At 35.5% G+C, this 18,788-nt stretch overlaps 1 protein-coding gene across 1 annotated transcript in view; it reads left to right on the top strand.

The window, feature by feature from the left end:
- Positions 1-17,305, top strand: part of mad2 (mitotic arrest deficient 2) — a 99,548-nt gene extending 82,243 nt beyond the window's left edge. Inside the window, exon 5 of the mRNA XM_090396867.1 lies at positions 16,972-17,305. Within this exon, the coding sequence (XP_090252993.1) occupies positions 16,972-17,138 (167 nt within the window). The 3' untranslated portion in view covers positions 17,139-17,305. The remainder of the gene's footprint in view (positions 1-16,971) is intronic.
- The last annotated feature ends 1,483 nt before the right edge of the window (positions 17,306-18,788 follow it).

Below are 18,788 nucleotides of genomic sequence, written 5' to 3'. Positions count from 1 at the left end.
AATATTAGTTTGAACTGTCTTCTGCAGAAGACAGTTTGAACTGTCTTCTGCATGTTAACTTGGTGCTTTGGCTGATAAATTTTACTCCTCTCTCACCACCATATAAGCCTTGCTTATTCTATCATTTTTGTATTTACTTTCCTTTCCTTCACACAAAAAAAAAAAAAAAGATATATATAACCTGTTACATATTTTCATTTCTGAGGTACCGTACAATACTAAATAACAATAGAGGCAGCATACACAATCTATTGATTTTAACATCAAACCATTTCTTATTGTAACTGTTAATATTTGGTCCCTTGACACTAAGTATGAGAAATTTTCTTTTTGGGTTTATTAGTGGACCATAGTGCTTTATAAATATATACAATCGTCGTATATATTTATACAAAATGGGTACACTAACATTAAATGCTAAAAAAGAATGGATTAACAACCGTTAAATTAATTAAGGGGTGCTTAAGGGTCAAAGCTGTATAACTGAGAGGAGACCTCCACATAGCCTTTAAAGGAATGCGGAGAACCGACCAGGGCTTCTGACCTAATGTCCAATCCTCACCTTCTCGTGATGCACCCTGTTGGGTATCTACTTGGATACTGAACGGACGAGGATGGGCTGGCAATTTGGGATTTAGCCGACCAAATTGTATTCTTATTGGTTAAACCAAAATATAGAATGATGGTACAACATGACAAAATTTCATGCCGGCTGGGGCGTCGCCCGGTTAAACAAGGCCCCCGTTGTTTTCTCCAGGGAACCAGGGTGAACAGCGAAAAGTCAGCTACTGGAACAAATCTGAAAATAAACCCCAACTCAACATCACCAGAGTTAAAGATCGGTACTATCAACGTAAGAAGCCTGAATGGCAAAGAAATGGAGCAAGCTGAGGAATTAGATAAGTACCAGATCGACATAATAGGGGTGACTGAAACAAAAAAGACCAAAACTGGTGAGATCTTTCTGAGCAATAAATACAAAATGTTATATTCAGGCAATGACAATCAAGGAAAAGAAGGAGTATCAATAGTATTCAACACAAAATACGAGGCTAATCTTCTTGAATGGCAGTCAGTCTCAAGTAGAGTAATGTGGGCAAATATGAGAATGGACAACTGGACAATGAGACTTATTTGTGCCTATGGTCCCACAGAAGGTTCTACTAAGGTAGAAGTGGAGGAATTTTTTGAGGTTTTAGAAAAAGCAACTGACACAATGAAAAATGGAAAGTTGGTCCTTGTTGGGGATCTAAATAGCAGAGTAGGAAATGATTGTGAGACATACAAAAATATTTTGGGAAAATTTGGAGAAAAGAGCAAAGCTAATAATAATGGCAAATATCTGTTGGATTTCTGCTCAGGACATGGACTGGTTATTACTAACACTATGTTCCAACATAAAAATGTGCACAAATTCACATGGAGTGAAGAGACTAGGAATAAGAAAAGTCTCATTGACTATGTTATTGTTGATAGTGATGTTTTCTCCCTGGTGCAGGACACCAGAGTGTACAGAGGATTTGAAATTGGAAGTGATCACTATTTAGTCTTGAGCAGGATAAAATTGAATTTCTTATTGAAAAGAATAACATGTAAGAAAGTTTTAAAGCGAATAAAAGTTGAGCAGCTCTCAGATGTGAACTGTAGGCTAAAATACACAAAGATTATTGAAGAAAAAATGAAAGAGTTTGAGAACAGGAATCAAACCTTGGAGATTCAGTGGCAAACTCTGAAGAAAACATTAATTGATTCAGCTAGAGAGGCATGGTTTTGAGGTTGTCTGCAGGGGTTATAAAATCAGAACTCCTTGGTGAACACAGGAAGTTAAAGAGGCAGTGAAGGAAAAGAAGAAAGCTTATCAAAAGTTTCTGTCAAATAAGTCAGCTTGTGCTCTTAGAGAATATAGAGACAAATGCAAGAATGCTAAACACTGTGTAAAACTAGCTAAACAAAAGTCATGGGAGGACTTCGGCAAGAATATAGAAAATAAATATCAAGAAGGTGGCAAAATATTCTGGATGTTGTTGAAGAAGCTTAAGAATGGAGGAAAGAGTGCTGTAAAAGGAATTAGAGATGATAAAGGTGACATGAAAATGGGAGAAAAAGATATCCTTGAAGTATGGAGTAATTACTTTGAAAAACTGCTAAATGAAACAAGCAGTGATGACAGCACAGTGGTAAAAAACACTGACCAGGCATGCAGTCAGGAATACATATCCATACTAGAAGTAGAAAAAGCCATCAAAGGCTTGAAATGTGGAAAGGCAGCAGGAGTAGATGATATTCGACCAGAAATGCTGAAATATGGTGGTATAAGAGTTTTACAGTGGCTGCACTGCATAGTTCAGAAAGCCTGGACAGAGGGACGAATTCCCGATGATTGGAGTAGAGCTCTCATAGTACCCATATATAAAAAGGGAAATAAAACTGCATGTGAGAATTACAGAGGTATTTCCCTACTGAGTGTTCCTGGCAAGATCTATGCAAGTATACTTGAGAAACGGTTGAGAAGAATTGTGGAAGAAAAGCTTGGTGAAGAACAAGCTGGATTCAGGCCAAATAGAGGCTGTCAGGATCAGATCTTCACTTTACGACAAATAGTCGAGAAATCATGGGAATATAACAAAGATCTGTATTTAAGTTTTGTCTATCTGGAAAAGGCATATGACAAGGTGCCAAGAGAGAAGCTATTCAATACGCTGCAGTTATATGGTGTCAATGGGGCATTATATCAAGCAATACTTAGTCTTTATTTGAGTTGTAAGTCAGCAGTTAGAATTGAAGGAAGTACAGGAAGATGGTTTAATGTTAAATCTGGTGTGAGATAAGGATGTACATTATCCCCTCTGTTATTCATTATATGAATCACATTATGAAGGAAAGTGGTATTAAACATGATATGAAAATTGGAGATGTTAATGTTAGCTCTTTGCTTTATGCGGATGATGTTATACTTCTAAATAAATCTGCTACAAGTCTGCAAGACTCTCTGGCTAAATTGAATAACTGTTGTAATAGGTATGGTATGAAGGTCAGCAATAAAAAGACTAAGACAATGAAAGTAGGTGGAATCATTGAAAATGTCAGCTGTGTGGTGAATGGAGAACTTGTGGAACAAGTAAAACATTTCAGCTATTTAGGCACGATTTTTACTGAAGATGGTAAATTAAATATAGAAATAGACAACAGAATCAGCAAAGCTGGTATGGTATGAAGTCAATTGAATAAATTCATATGGAATAAGAGAGAAATTAGTCGGAACACTAATTAGCTGTGTACAAGACAGTGTTCAAACCAGTTTTAACTTATGGATCTGAGAGCTGAGTCAGAAGTAAAACACTTGACCAAAGACTGGAGACTACAGATATGAGAGTCCTGAGAAAGATTATAGACGTGAACAGATGGCATCAATGGCAATATCATATTAAAAACGAGAATATTAGGAAAGAACTTGACATTGTCAGCATCCAGGAATGCGTTAGCAGAGCTAATCTCAGGTGGTATGGTCACTGAAACAGAATGGGTGAGGAAAGATTAGCAAAACAAGTGTTCTCTGCCAGGTTGGCAGCAAAACGACCCAGAGGAAGACCAAGATATAGGTGGATTGATACGGTACAAAGTGCTTCAGACGATAGAAATATAAGATCTGATAATGTTGGAGTCTTGACAAGTAACAGACTGATTTGGAGGATAATTGTAGGTAGGAAATTAATAATGATGTAATTTTTTTCATGTAGTACTATCATATCCTGTACACCCCTTGAGGGTACATGGCAGGAATTTGATGATGATGATGATGATAAATTAATTGAAATGACGCACAACATCAAGAGCATGGAGCTTGGAGTCTTAGTCATTGTTAGTTGATCGTGTTTTATAGTTTTTCACGAACTTGAGTTTTGCTAAGCATAGTGAATTTATTAAGCTTTTCCAAATGTCTTTTAGTATCATGCCTTGATTTCTGTTGAGATTGTCTCCTGTCCTCAGTACCACTGCAGCTTCTTTAAAGTTTCTACATCTGAAATCTTCTTTGACGTATGCCATGGAGCTTCTGTCCCAATCAATGGAGTGGTTCAAAATCGAGAAATGATGGGCTAATCCTGAGGTATATGTTTTTGGATTTCTGTTCTTGATGTTTGGTCTATATAATTCAGTCCACAGGAACGTGGGATGTTATACACACCTGCATACTTGTAGAAAGTGATGCTGTCCTTAGGAGATTTTAACATGTGTCATGCATTTTGAATAGGTTTGAAGGCAACCCTGATGTTGAATGACCTCATGATTTTTGCTGTTTTTATTGAAATTGAGCCGGCATAAGGTATGACAATGGATGATGTATACTGCATGACTTGAGGTCACTGTGGGTTGTTTCTATTAAAAATCGTTTGGGTTATATTTTTTAGGTAACCATTTCTGACTAGTGTTTGAGATATGAGTGAGAGTTCATCAAGCAGATCTTTTTCTTCTGATGATATCTGTTGCTCTATTTTTATGCATATGTATAATGCTAAGTTTTTGTGCATGATGGTGAGTAGATTTGAAGTGACAATAGCAGCCAGTGTCTCTGTAGGTTTGTGGTAGATTGTGAGCTTGATTTGTCCATTCTGTTGTTTTTTTATTAGTGTGTCCAGAAAAGTTAATTGATTGTTATTTTCCAACTCTAACGTGAGCTTGATTTTTTGGTGGAAAGAATTTATTTTTTGAAGGAACTCATGTAAGGCATTTTCTGTGTCTTTCCAAATAATGAAGACATCGTCTATGTATCTCCACCAGACTAATGGTTTCAGATTTATTTTGGATAGGATGTCAGCTTCTAATTTTTCCATGAGCAGATCTGCACAAGGTGGTGACAAGGGACTGCCCATGGTTAAACCATCAAGTTGTTCATACATTATATTATTTACTTTAAAGTAGTTTGATTTGAGACAATGGTGGAAAAGCTGAGCAATGTCGTGTGGATAGAGATTTTCTATTATCTAGGCTTGCAAGTATGTGTCTGTATTTAGATGTTGATCCCTTTTTAATCTTTCATTGAAATGCTTAGAATTCTTTATAAAACAGTCCGATTTCTTTATCTTCTCTTTCAACAGACCAACTAGGTGTTTGGCCAGTAGGTATGTTGAAGAATTTCTACCGTCCATGATCGGGCAGAGCAGAACTCCAACTTTATGAACTTTTGGTGCACCATATAAGCGTGGTGATAATGGGTGTAGAGATTTTAGATTTCGCTGAATTCCGGAGGCCATCTAGTCATATTACGTATTAAGAGGTTACCCAAAAAATATAATCCGAAAGATTCTCAATAGAAACAACCCACAGCGACAACCTCAAGTCACGCAGTATACATTGTCATATGTTATGCTGGCTCAGTTTCAACAAAAATAACAAAAATCATGAGATCTTTCAACATCAGGGTTGCCTTCAAACCTATTCAAACTACACGACACATGTTAAGATCTCCTAAGGACAGCATTGTTTTCTGCAAGTACGCAGGTGTATATAACATCCCATGTTCCTGTGTTATATAGCAGGGGTGGCCAGAGGTTTTGCAGCAAGAGCCCTAGTTACCTACCAGAAATTGTTAAGAGCCACATCCCAAAGGTCTATGTCAGTCATATACCTACACATATAAATACAATATCATTTATAAGGAATAAGGAAAAAAAAGTTTTTGAAACATTATATTTATTATTACATATTTTTTTTACATGTATTTACATTTTTTTATTTACTCTGTACTAGTAGGTTTATGGATTTCTTCTTAATTCTTTCAAATGTTGGTTTGTTAATTGAGAACAATACTTGGATTTTACAATTTTCATCGTTGAGTACAATGATTCAACATCATACGTCGATCCAAAAATTGATAATAAATGATATGCTGCATTTTTTAAATGGTTATACTTTATGGTAGGTACACATTTCCAAAATTCATTGATTGAATGTACTGATTTATGTAACATTTTAAGACCTTCGTCTTCTTGCATTTCTGTTAACTCCATTTCTCCTGATGCCGTTCCAGTAAGTAAGCTTTTTAAAATTGGGAAACTGTTGTTAATTACATCAATTTCAAATGGATTTAATAGAAATGCAATAGATGGTTTTAATTCTTGTAAGTCTACAAATCGTTCTTCAAAATCTTCCAACAGGTTGTTTAATTTTGCTCGATAGTTACTGATGGCTGTAGGAAGAATATCGCATGCTGAAGTCACTTTTTTCAAACGTGGAAAGTGATTAAATGTCTTTTCACTTATATTTTTTTTTAAAAAGTTGTATTTTTTAAAAAAAAAACTAAAAATGCTCTGACTCAATTCTGAAATATTCTTGACCTTTCCCTGCAGCGACACATTGAAAGTTTGTAAATGTTCCATTATATCGGAAAAAACATTAAGTCCTGGATCCAGTCATTGTTTTTTAATTACAGATATGATTGCTTTTTTATATCTAGGAATTTGATAATAGATTCCAATAAAGCTACAAATTTGTTCAATACATCATATATAGATAACCATCTCACTATGCAGTACAACGATAATTCATTTATTTGTTCATCAATAAAATTTTGAAACTGACAGTGTTTTTTTTTTTTTTGCATTGGTCCGAATGAAATTTACAATTTTTAAGAGTGGTGTAAACGCATGTTCAAAATTAAAGTGCTTTGCAACAAGATGTTCTCGATGCAAAATACAATGAATTAGAATGAAATCAGGAATGCTTTCATCTTTTTTTAAAAGTCCAATTAATCCTACATTCTTACCCACCATTGCTGCTGCTCCATCAGTAGCTACACTTACTAATTTACTTTTTGGAACATTTTTAAGGGCATCAAAAGCTTCCTTAATATCAATGCCACGAGTACTATCTTTTAATGCTATTAAATCTAATAATTCTTCTCGTGTCACTCCATCCTCAAGAACGAAACGAATAAAAATTGCTATTGGTGGTTGGTCTGTAATGTCAGTTGATTCATCAAGTGCCAAGCTAAATGCTACACAATCTTTTATATAATTTTCTAATTTTGATAGTAAATCCATGTTTATTTCTGAAATTAGACCTTCAATTGTATGTCATGAGGTAGGAATGTCGGTAATTAACTTTAAAAGTTTTGAATTATTAGGGTCCAGTGACTCAATTGTATCAAGAATGTTTTGCTTAATAAATTCCCCTTCGGTATGAGGCCGTTTTGCACATGCGATGTTCCATGATATTTTAAAACTAGCCTCTATTACAGTTTTAGATTCTTCAGTAAATTTTGTCATGAAGTTAATTTGGTTATTAACTGAAGATTTCAACGATTTAAGCTTTTTAATTCCTATTTCAGATTTTTCTGGATATTGAGACGAAAACTTGCAATGCAATTTTTCATAATGACATTTTAAATTCCCTACTTTGAAATTGCTCACTGTTGAACTACAGATGAGGCAAAAAGCTTTACCATTTTTCTCAATAAACACATAGTCTTCTTCCCATTCTTCCTTAAAATTTCTATGTTCGTCGATATACTTCCACTTCTGTTTATTTTCAAGTCATGCTGCAAAATATTCTATAAGAAAATTTTAAAAATAAAATATTAATATTTAAATCATTTAGAATTTAAATTATTACCTTTTTATTAATATAAGAAGTATAAAATTCAGTATTGTATCTTTTTAAATTTTCTGACAAGGTAATATAAATATAACTACATTTAGTTATATGTAGTTAATAACGAACAGCATATGAACAGCAACTTTCATCAAGACACTCAAAAACATAGACCATTCGAGCAGCAAAACAGCTTATTAGGGATGGCAAACAAACATCGATGATTTTTAGAGAAAAACATCGCTTTTTTACTTCGAGTTTTTTTAAATTATCATCATTCAGAAAAACTTGATTAGGTGATTGCCCCATGTCTGCTAGAAAATTAAGAAAAATTATAAATATTTTTTATTTGTTAGTTGAGCTGCTGTGAAACTTGAAAAGAGCCACATGCGGCTTGCGAGCCGCAGTTTGGCCACTGTGGTTATATAGGAACATGAATCTGAATTATATAGGCCAAACATCAAGAAGCTTAAAAATCCAAAAAAAAAAAAAAAAAAAAAACATATAGGGAATGTCAACAGAACAGATACCTCAGGATTAGCCCATCATTTCTCGATTTTGAACCACTCCATTGCTTGGGACAACAGCTCCATGGCATACATCGAAGAAGATTTCAGATGTATAAACTTTAAGAAGCTGCAGTGGTACTCCGGACAGGAGACAATCTCAACAGAAATCAAGGCATGATACTAAAAGACATTTGGAAAAGCTTAATAAATTCACTATGCTTAGCAAAACTCAACTTCGTAACAAACTATAAAACACGATCAACTAACAATGACTAAGACTCCAAGCTCCATGCTCTCGATGTTATGCGTCATTTCAATTTTAATTAATTTAAACTGTTGTTACTCCATTCTTTTTTTAGCATTTAACGTTAGTGTACCCATTTCTTGTCCTGAAGGAGTCAGAGAGACTTAGCTGACACAACTTGTCGACGATGGTATATATTTATAAAGAACTATGGTCTACTAATAAATCCAAAAAGAAAATATCTCATAATCAAACCATTTTCTTTTACATCCTCGGTTTAGACTGTTAGTTTACCTCACTATATAAGGTTATGTTCATATTATAAAGATTTCGTGTTTTGAACAGTCATCCCCTTAGTATTTTCCTTCTGATTTCTTAATTTGTTTGTCAGATAAAAATCTGCTCTTATGAGCTGTAGTTTGACTTATACCCATCTTGTTCTTCATCAATTTTTGCTTCAGCAAGTTGGCTAGCAATGTTATTACTCTGAAAATGCTACCTGTCTTAATTCGGTAGTAATGAGATCCAAGTTAGTTCAAATGTATTTGTTTGGAAATTATTTTCTTTCTCATTTTAATTTTGCGGTGTAGTCACTGCAAAATTTTTATACCTCCATACTTATGCATTTATGGTCAAATATCTTCTACTCCAGCTGTGTTTCCATATTTCAAGTTTTTGATACCTTTTCTAGTTCAGGTATTGATATGTACTCCTCTGTCTTTTTCTTGAAAAATTTTCTGCTGTTGTTCTGTCATGGCTTGTTTCATTTAAGTCTTTCAAAGTAATTACTCCAGATATCTATGATATCCTTATTTTCATGTCACCTTAATCATCTTTGATTCCTTTTACAGTACTCTTTCCTCCATTTCTGAGCTTTTTCAATAGTCTCCAGAACATTTTGCCATCTTCTTGATATTTATTTTCTATATTCTTACCAAAGTCTTCCTATGACGTTTTTAATTTAGCTACTTTTATCTCTCTTACATTTTTCTCTATTCTTTTAGAACATCTACCAACATATCTTGATAGGAACATTTGGTATGCTTTCTTCTTTACCATGACTGTTTCTTTAGCTTCTGTTCATTATGGAGGTTCTTATTTTCTATCCTTGCTGGATAAATTCGCTCAATGTCTTCTTCAGAGTTTGCCACTGAAACTCTTAAGGCTTGTTTTGTTTTCAATCTGTTTCATTTTTTTCTTCAATGTTTGCATAGTCAAGTCTACAATTTACCTGTAAAAGCTGATCAACTTAAATCTACTTAAAACTTTCTTACATACTGTTCTTTTCATTGTGATATTCATTTTCATCACACTTAGCAATAAGTAATGGTCACTTCCAATTTCAAATCTTCTGTACACAGTTGTATCCTGAATTTTGTAGGAATTGTCGACATGAAGATATCATTATCAACACTGACAATGTCAGTGAGGCCTTTCTTATTTCTTGTGTCTTCTCTCCATGTGAACTTGTGCACATCTTTGTTGGAACATGGTGTTAATGACTAATCCATGTTCTCAGCAGGTCTAGCAAATACTTACCATTATTATTTGTCCTTTTTGCCAAATTTCCCAAAAGTTCCTATATGCCTGGTGGAATTCATTTCCTCTGCTGTTCAGATCTCCCCAGCAAGGACCACTTTTTTTCATATTCTTTGTCAGTTGCCTGTTCTATTGACTTGAAAAATTTCTCCACTTCTTCCTTAGAAGAATCAAATATTTTGATTTGAAAATAACAGATCTTCAGTGAGCAGACAATTCAGAGGTGGAATATCAACTATGGATTTCTTAACCAAAATTAACAACCTATGCCTCTGTATTAACTTCACTATGGTGACAGAAGAGCAGAATGAATTAGCTTTTTTTTACACCCTCCTCTCCCTGCTGTCCTTCTGACATATTACCTTTGTTTTATTACACAAATTCATTGGTCATCATACACATCATGATTCAGCACAATATCTCTCTCAGAAAATGAGCATCATCAAAACTTAGCTAAATTTAACTCACGTGGTTTTCTCCAATTCTAATGATCTAACACTAGAACTTAACAACATTCAACATATTATGCAACAGAATTCTACTAAAGTCACATGTTGACACACTTGAAAAAATTATTTAAGATAGATTAACTACAGATATTTTGATTAACATGGATCATCATTAGTGTAATACAGAAGGAAATTAAAAAAAATTAAACAGTAGTAAAGGTATATGGAGAATGGAATCTCTCCTTATATGCATTCACGAGACACCGAGGAAGAAACTAACATTGTTAGGATCATATGAAGTGTGTGTGTGCATGTGATTAAAAAACTAGTTCTTAATAATTTCCCATATTTTTGGCATGGAGAGTCAGTTCATGGTTGAAATTTGGATCTGTGGAAAGTACTTTGGAACTTTCTTTAAAGAGAGACTCATATTCATGGGAACATCTATGTAGCAATTTGGTGTTGTTCCAAAGGATCCAGCTAGTATTAGTAATCCCACATTCTGTTAAACCTAATTCATTGCATTTCTTGGAGATAATGTAGAACTGATATTCATAAAAGTCTTTTAGAAACAGGTGGGCCCATTTGTCCAAAGTAGAATAGCTTGCAGTTGCATAGTACTAAATAGACTCCTGTAACAGTAGTGATGGAATTTTATCTTTTGAATATGGTATCGTAGAAATCATTGAATTAATAGGTTTGAGAGTTGCGGAAATATTAAACTTCTTTAAGGTACAACATGCGCCTTTAATATATATATATATATATATATATATATATATATATAGCAATTATTCTTGTTGAGAGGCTTATACGCTGGTTATACATGATAACTAATAATTAAGGAATTGACAGCGTACACTAGAAATATAAATTAAATAAACTTTAATATATGCTTTCCGATATTTCGGCAAACGTCATGTTGCCATCTTCTTGGGAACCTATTAAAAAGACAAGTGCACACAACTACTACATAACAGCAAATGAGAACAGAAGCTAGGAAGTTAACGTTTTTCCTAGTCCTGATGATGCCCCCTGGCAGGCTATATTGGTAGTTCTTGGCCTTTGGGCTGAAGTTCTTCTGATAAATGTTTCCCAAATTTGGGGCAGTCTCATGCATCCAAATTTGTTGAGGTCTGGCATGTTCCTAAGGGCTGAGGCTGATTCCATGAATAGTCTTTCATATTTGAACTTGCTGCGGTGTATTACTGTGGCTTTCTTCCATCTTATTCTGTGGAGAGTATCCAGAGCGTGGTCTGCAAGCCCAGAGTGGCTGTACTTGTGAAATCGGATGTAATCCTTCTGTTCTGAGATTCTGATATTTGCTGTTTGGCCAAAGTAGGACAGTTTACAGCTGCAAGGGACCTGGTACACACCAGGTAGGTCTAGGGGAAGTGGTTGGTCTTTAGTGGAGCGTATAAGGGATGCCAATTTTCTATGTGGTCTGTAACAAGTGGTCAAGTCATGTTTTTTTAAGATTTTGTTGATTTTTTCTGAGGTGCCTCAGATATAGGGAATGGTGATGGATCTAGAGTAATCTTTTTTGTGAAGGGGAGGGGGTGGTGGGTTGTGGATAACTGGGTTAAGTATTTTTTGGATTCTTTTGGGGGGTAGCCATTGGCTAAGAAAGTGTCACGAATGTGATTTAGTTCAGTAGTTAGGGCTTGCTCATTAGAACAGATTATTTTTGCCCTGTTGAATAGTGTCTTAATAACTCCATCTTGTTGTGAGGGGCGGGGGGGGTGATGGGATTGTTGGTGAATGTATCTACCTGTATGGGTGGGTTTTCTATAAACTGAGAAAACCAAGGTTCCATCAGGTTGGCGGGTGACTAGTGTGTCTAGGAAGGGGAGGTTATTGTTTGCCTCTTTTTCCAGGGTGAACTTGATTCTAGGGTGTTGGTTGTTTAAGTGTGTTAGGAAGGAGAGGAGTGAATCTGGACCATGTGGCAAAATAGCAAACACATCATCAATAGCAAAGCCATATGGTAGGTTTTTGTGACGCTGAGTTTAAGGCTTTCCTCTTCAAAAGTCTCCATAAAGAAGTTAGCCAAGGGTGGGGAAAGTGGTGAACCCATGGCTGTCCCCTCTATTTGTTTGTAGAATTTTTCCTGCCAAACGAAATAGCCTGAGTTCATTGTAAACTGAAATAGGGCTGAGATATCGGGAGGAAATTTAGCTTGGATTAGCTCTAAGGTTTCTTTGAGGGGGACATTCGTGAATAAGGAGGAGACGTTAAAACTGACCATTATGTCATTATGTTGGAGTGTGAGGTTTTCTATACTGGCTTTGAAGTGGGCTGAGTTTTTTATGTGTGTTGGTGTGTTGCCAGTATAGTGTGAGAGTGCTTTGGCTAAATGCTTGACTAGTTTGTAAGTGGGGGAATCAATGGCATCCACTATGGGACGTAATGGCACATTATCTTTATGTATTTTTGGGAGCCCATATATGCAGGGAGGTCTAGAGTTATAGGGTTTCAGTCTGTTGGTAATCTCCACAGGCCAAGAAGTGACCTTCTTAAAGAGCCTATGGAGTTTTCTAATTTGAGAGTATATGAATATATACGCCAGTATATGAATATATATAAAGCCAGTATAGAAAACCTCGCACTCCAACATAATGACATAATGGTCAGTTTTGATGTCTCCTCCTTATTCACAAATGTCCCCCTATGGAGTTTTCTAATTTGAATATAATCCCACCAACTCTCAAATTAGAAAACGCCATAGGCTCCTTAAGAAGGTCACTTCTTGGCCTGTGGAGATTACCAACAGACTGAAACCCTATAACTCTAGACCCCCCCCTGCATATATGGGCTCCCAAAAATACATAAAGATAATGTGCCATTACGTCCCATAGTGGATGGCATTGATTCTCCCACTTACAAACTAGCCAAGCATTTAGCCAAAGCACTCTCACACTATACTGGCAACACACCATCACACATAAAAAACTCGGCCCACTTCAAAGCCAGTATAGAAAACCTCACACTCCAACATAATGGTCAGTTTTGACGTCTCCTCCTTATTCACGAATGTCCCCCTCAAAGAAACCTTAGAGCTAATTTAAGCTAAATTTCCTCCCGATATCTCAGCCCTATTTCAGTTTACAATGAACTCGGGCTATTTTAGTTTGGCAGGAAAAATTCTACAAATAAATAGAGGGGACAGCCATGGGTTCACCACTTTCTCCACCCTTGGCTAACTCCTTTATGGAGACTTTTGAAGAGAAAGCCTTAAACTCAGCCCCACAAAAACCTACTATATGGCTTCGCTACGTTGATGATGCGTTCACTATTTGGCCACATGGCCCAGATTCACTCCTGTCCTTCCTAACACACTTAAACAACCAACGCCCTAGAATCAATTCACCCTGGAAAAAGAGGCAAACAACAACCTCCCTTCCTAGACACACTAGTCACCCGCCAACCTGATGGAACCTTGGTTTTCTCCGTTTATAGAAAACCCACCCATACAGGTAGATACATTCACCAACAATCCCATCACTCCCCCCCCCACCCCTCACAACAAGATGGAGTTATTAAGACACTATTCAACAGGGCAAAAATAATCTGTTCTAATGAGCAAGCCCTAACTACTGAACTAAATCACATTCGTGACACTTTCTTAGCCAATGGCTACTCCCCCAAAAGAATCCAAAAAATACTTAACCCAGTTATCCACAACCCACCACCCCCTCCCCTTCACAAAAAATCACAGCAAATCTCAGAACAGAAGGATTACATCCGATTTCACAAGTACAGCCACTCTGGGCTTGCAGACCACGCTCTGGATACTCTCCACAGAATAAGATGGAAGAAAGCCACAGTAATACACCGCAGCAAGTTCAAATATGAAAGACTATTCATGGAATCAGCCTCAGCCCTTAGGAACATGCCAGACCTCAACAAATTTGGATGCATGAGACTGCCCCAAATTTGGGAAACATTTATCAGAAGAACTTCAGCCCAAAGGCCAAGAACTACCAATATAGCCCACCAGGGGGTACCATCAGGACTTTAGGAAAACATTAACCTATCATACATATTGCAATTCTATGAAAGCATTCTCTTTTAATAGAGGATAGAGAAAAATGGTTGTTAATCTCTTGTTTTGGAGTTATAACAACTGAGAATGACTGTTCTTTGTAGGGATTTCTTTTTGAAGTAGATCAGACAAAGAACAAATAATATGCACTCTTGAAAGAAACCATTTACTAATGCCATATTTCTGTGAGGAATGGTGAGCCCAAAGTGTGATGAATATACCAACCAGAGAAGGAAGGTTTTGTGAAAAACAGATGTTGATAAGGAACTATCCAATTCTGTTTTTCATAAGGACATCAAGGAAAGGTATAGTCCCATTTGATTCAATTTTCATAGTGAAATTGATTGTGATGAAGGTTATTTTTTTGAAAGGCCTCTAGTTGCTCACATAAATTATCCCAAATATCAAAAATATCATCCACATTGCAAAGCCATATTGAAAGTTTTAAATCAAAAAAACATAGACATCTTTTTCTTCCAGGTATTAGAAGTTACAAGAAGGTTATTGTGATGGAGAACCCATCACAATAACCATCAGTTTGTTGATAAAGAATTCTGGATATTTCATTCCAGCTGTAATATCCAGAATTCATGATGAATTTGGAGAAATATAAAATATCCAATGGAAACTTAGACATTAAAAATTCCTAAGCATCAGTTAGAAGAACATTTGTAAAAAGTGAAGCTATGTCAAATCTTACTAGTACATCTTTGAGTGAAGTTTCAAATCTTTAAATTTTGATATAACGTTGCTTGTATTTTTAATAGAAAAGGAATGGCCAGTTAAGGGAAAGAGGAGATTTGAAAGGGGATATTTTCTATGTAGGACTACCTGTGCATTCAACGATTTGTCAAAGAGGATACCCTGCTTTATGTATCTTGGGTAAGCCATAAATTCTAGGTGGTCTTGCCCAATGAAATTTTAGTTTTTGAACTGTTATCTGGATTAAGTGAAAATACATTATCCAATAAAGAGTTAAGTTTGTTTAGTTGATTCTTGGATGGATCTCTGCTGATTACTGCATAGATTTTATGATCTGGTAGCAGTATATCTATTGTATCAGAAGAGTTAGAAATAACCATGAGATTGCCTTTGGTTATAATGGGTTCTTCAACGATACGTAATGCTCTCAATTCTGTAAATTGGATATTTAGAGGTACAAGCTTAAGATTATGAATAATTTTAGCGTCTTCCAAACGTAATTGATTTTTGTCATCATACACATGTACACACTCACTTCATTTGATCCTAATAGTATTAGTTTTTACTTGGGTGCCTTGAGACTCCATATAAGGAGAGATTCCATTCACCATATGCCTTCATTGTTCTGTAATTTTTTTAATTCCTAACTGTACTACACTGATGATGATCCACAACCCATGAATTGAAATATTTGTAGTTAATATACCTTAAATTATTTTTTCAACAGTGTAACATTAGTGTAATAATGCTCATTTATGCCTTAATTAACATATGCAACAGAATGATGTCTCCCCTTAGATTTGTCTCATTCTTAACTCTTACAGGCCTGTTTCCAAGAATATTTATATGGAGAGTTCCAGTTCCTTACATTGCTAGCTCTCAACCAGTTTTTAAAGCCTTTGAGAAATATAATATGGTGTCCACATTTTTTCCAGTCAGCAGACTCTTTGTTACCTTCCAAGAATAAACAGTCTCCTCTATCCCTCCCAGGTGTTTACCAAGTTCCTTGTGATTGCTGTCTCTTTCTACTTTGGTCAGAACAGTATGGTCTGTTGAGAAAATTGGAATACCAATATTATATCATTTAAAATAAGTCCTGATTTAGCACAGCTTAGACTTGACACTGATTGCAGAGCCTCCTGGTCTATAACTGATCCACAACATCTTTGCCACTTCAAATTTCAGTGCTTGTTCAAAGACAGTAGCAAATCAGTAAAAGTTTTATTCTAGTTATGAACAGTAGTTGCTTCTTTTTTTTAAAATCACATCTCGCAATCTAATACTGTCACACTAGTGCGTGACTTGTCTTTTGAAATCCATTATTTTATTCTATATTGTTTGAATTGCCTGCTCACTGATGATGATCTGTTATATTCTGATCAAAATATTTGATTTAGTAGTGATATTAAACTTTTTATCTCTGCCTGTTTGAAGTTAAGGCTCTTTAGATCTGTTACAAATAATCTTTATATCCCCGTGTTATTCATTTACTTATAACCTTTAAATCTAGGGTTGCTCCCATCCTAGTATGTAAAATTTGGCATTCAAAAATACATTTGTGAACTGGAAATAGGCAGATATTTTGTCTGGCTGTGAAAATGTTCACACTGTGCTAAATATTTTTATTAGCCAATTAATAAAATTAATTGTTAATGTTATAATAATGTTTATTCATGCATTTTTATATTTATATCATGTATTTTAAATTATATATATCTGTGTTCACTATTAATTAGTAAATTCAACAACATAAAGTGCATTTTGTGACTTATTAATTGCTTTTCAGTTTATGAAAACTTAAGAGTATAACTGCCATTCTGTTTGTGCAAGTGTGCATAAAGTATTTGAGATGAATGTTATTATTCTATTTATTTTATTTTTGATTTCTTTTGTAAGGTTCTTTTGATGTGCTGCTTTATACAAGTAAAAATGTACAGATTCCTAAAGAATGGGCTGAATCACCAGCCTGCTTAATTCCAAATTGCGAGCAAGTGCAGTTGCGGAGTTTTTCAACGTCAGTCCATAAAGTAAATACTGCAGTTCATTATCGAGCTGGAGAGTGAACAGTATTTGTACTTTAATTTTATAAACTTGTATTCTGAAGTTGCTCATCTGTAAGCTGCTAGTTTTAGTGAGGATTGCTTCAGTTAAATTCTTATGTACATATTTTTTTATTTTTTGTGGTAATAATTGTGCTTTGTATATTACTGAAATTAAACCTACTTTGAGCAATGTATTATTTTCTTTCAACATCCATGGTCATTGCTACCATAGTCATTTATTAAGCATGCACATATGAATGATGCAGTGATTCCATTCAATTCAAAGGACACACATGAGATGGTGGAAGATAGTGAAAGGCGTGAATATTGATACTGAAAGACAAGTTCTTTCTGGACATTTTTGGTGACAAGTCATTATTTTTGCATTATTAGTCATTTTTTTTAGCTGAGCTGAGACAGAGAGATGATCGTGAATGAGTCAGTGTGCAGATTGTGCAGGAAGAATGGTGTGGAGTATGTTTATCTGGAAGGAAGGGAAAGAGTTATATAGGGTGAATGGCTTGCATATAAATGGATTTGGTGTCGGGAGTCTTGAGAAAATATTGTTCGGTGAGAGTTTGGAAGTACAAAATGAGGGAAACTGGAATGTTTAGGGGAGATGCAGGCAACCTAGAGTTAGTAAGTGAGAAAGTTATCACATGATGCAAAATGTAGCACCCCAGGTTAAATTTAGTTGGCTAAATAACACAAGGCATAAGAAAGTGTATACCAATGCCAGAAGTATTCAAACTAAGTTTGAGAAGTTTTTAGCATTGTTAGTTAGCATAACTTGGCCAAAAGCATTAGTGAGATGTGGTTGACTGAGGATGATATGGTCATAGGGATAGAATACAAGGGATAATCGTGTCTTCAGAGAGGACGGAAGGGGAAGGGTTGATAGCAGAGGAATTAAACTCATAAAGAGTAGAAATCCATCAAAGGAACAGGAATTCAGAGGGCAGTTCATTTAAGGTCATCTGGTGTGAGATAGAGGCCAACAGGACTAAATATGTAATTGGCTGCTGCTATAATCCAGGGGGTATGTGAGAGAATGTAGATGACCTGCTCTTAAATTATCATGATTACTACAGGTGGAGTAATTATGGGGGATTTCAGCTATTTGGTAGGGGGGGATATAAATTTTACGGATGAAGGAAATGGAATTTATACAACTTCTGAGAGAGAATTACCTGAGGCAACATGTAATGGAGGAGACATGAGGTTTAAGAGTGCTGGATCTGATCATTGCATCAGAGAACACTAACCAATCTAGCTACGCTGCCTCTGCTTGGAGAAAATGATCATGTAGTCTTGACCTGGGTGATTGCCAGACATACAGAATTTTCTGTTAAGAAGGGATATATGTGGAACTACAAAGCAGCTCATTATGGCAAGCTGAGGGGACAGCTTTCAGCAGAGCAATGGCATAAGAATTTCGAGGGGAAGAAATGTTGGTTATGGGGCAAGTAAAAGGAGGAATGACTTTAAAAATGCTGATGGTGGGGAGGTAATACAACTAAACCAAATAGTTAAATTACCAAATGAAAGTTTCACAGGAATGTGCCATCTAGATAGTGACATTGACTGATAGGAAGATGGAGTTTGAAGAAATGAGTGCTTAAATTATTACAGAACCTCAATACAAACACAGCCATGGGATTAGATGGCATG

Source organism: Typopeltis vanoorti, chromosome 8 (assembly GCF_054136105.1).
Source record: "Typopeltis vanoorti isolate ZY-2024b chromosome 8, IOZ_Tvanoo_1.0, whole genome shotgun sequence".
Classification (NCBI taxonomy): domain Eukaryota; kingdom Metazoa; phylum Arthropoda; class Arachnida; order Uropygi; family Thelyphonidae; genus Typopeltis; species Typopeltis vanoorti.
The sequence above is the reverse complement of the archived record's forward strand: the minus strand, read 5'-3'. Positions and strand labels throughout refer to the sequence as shown.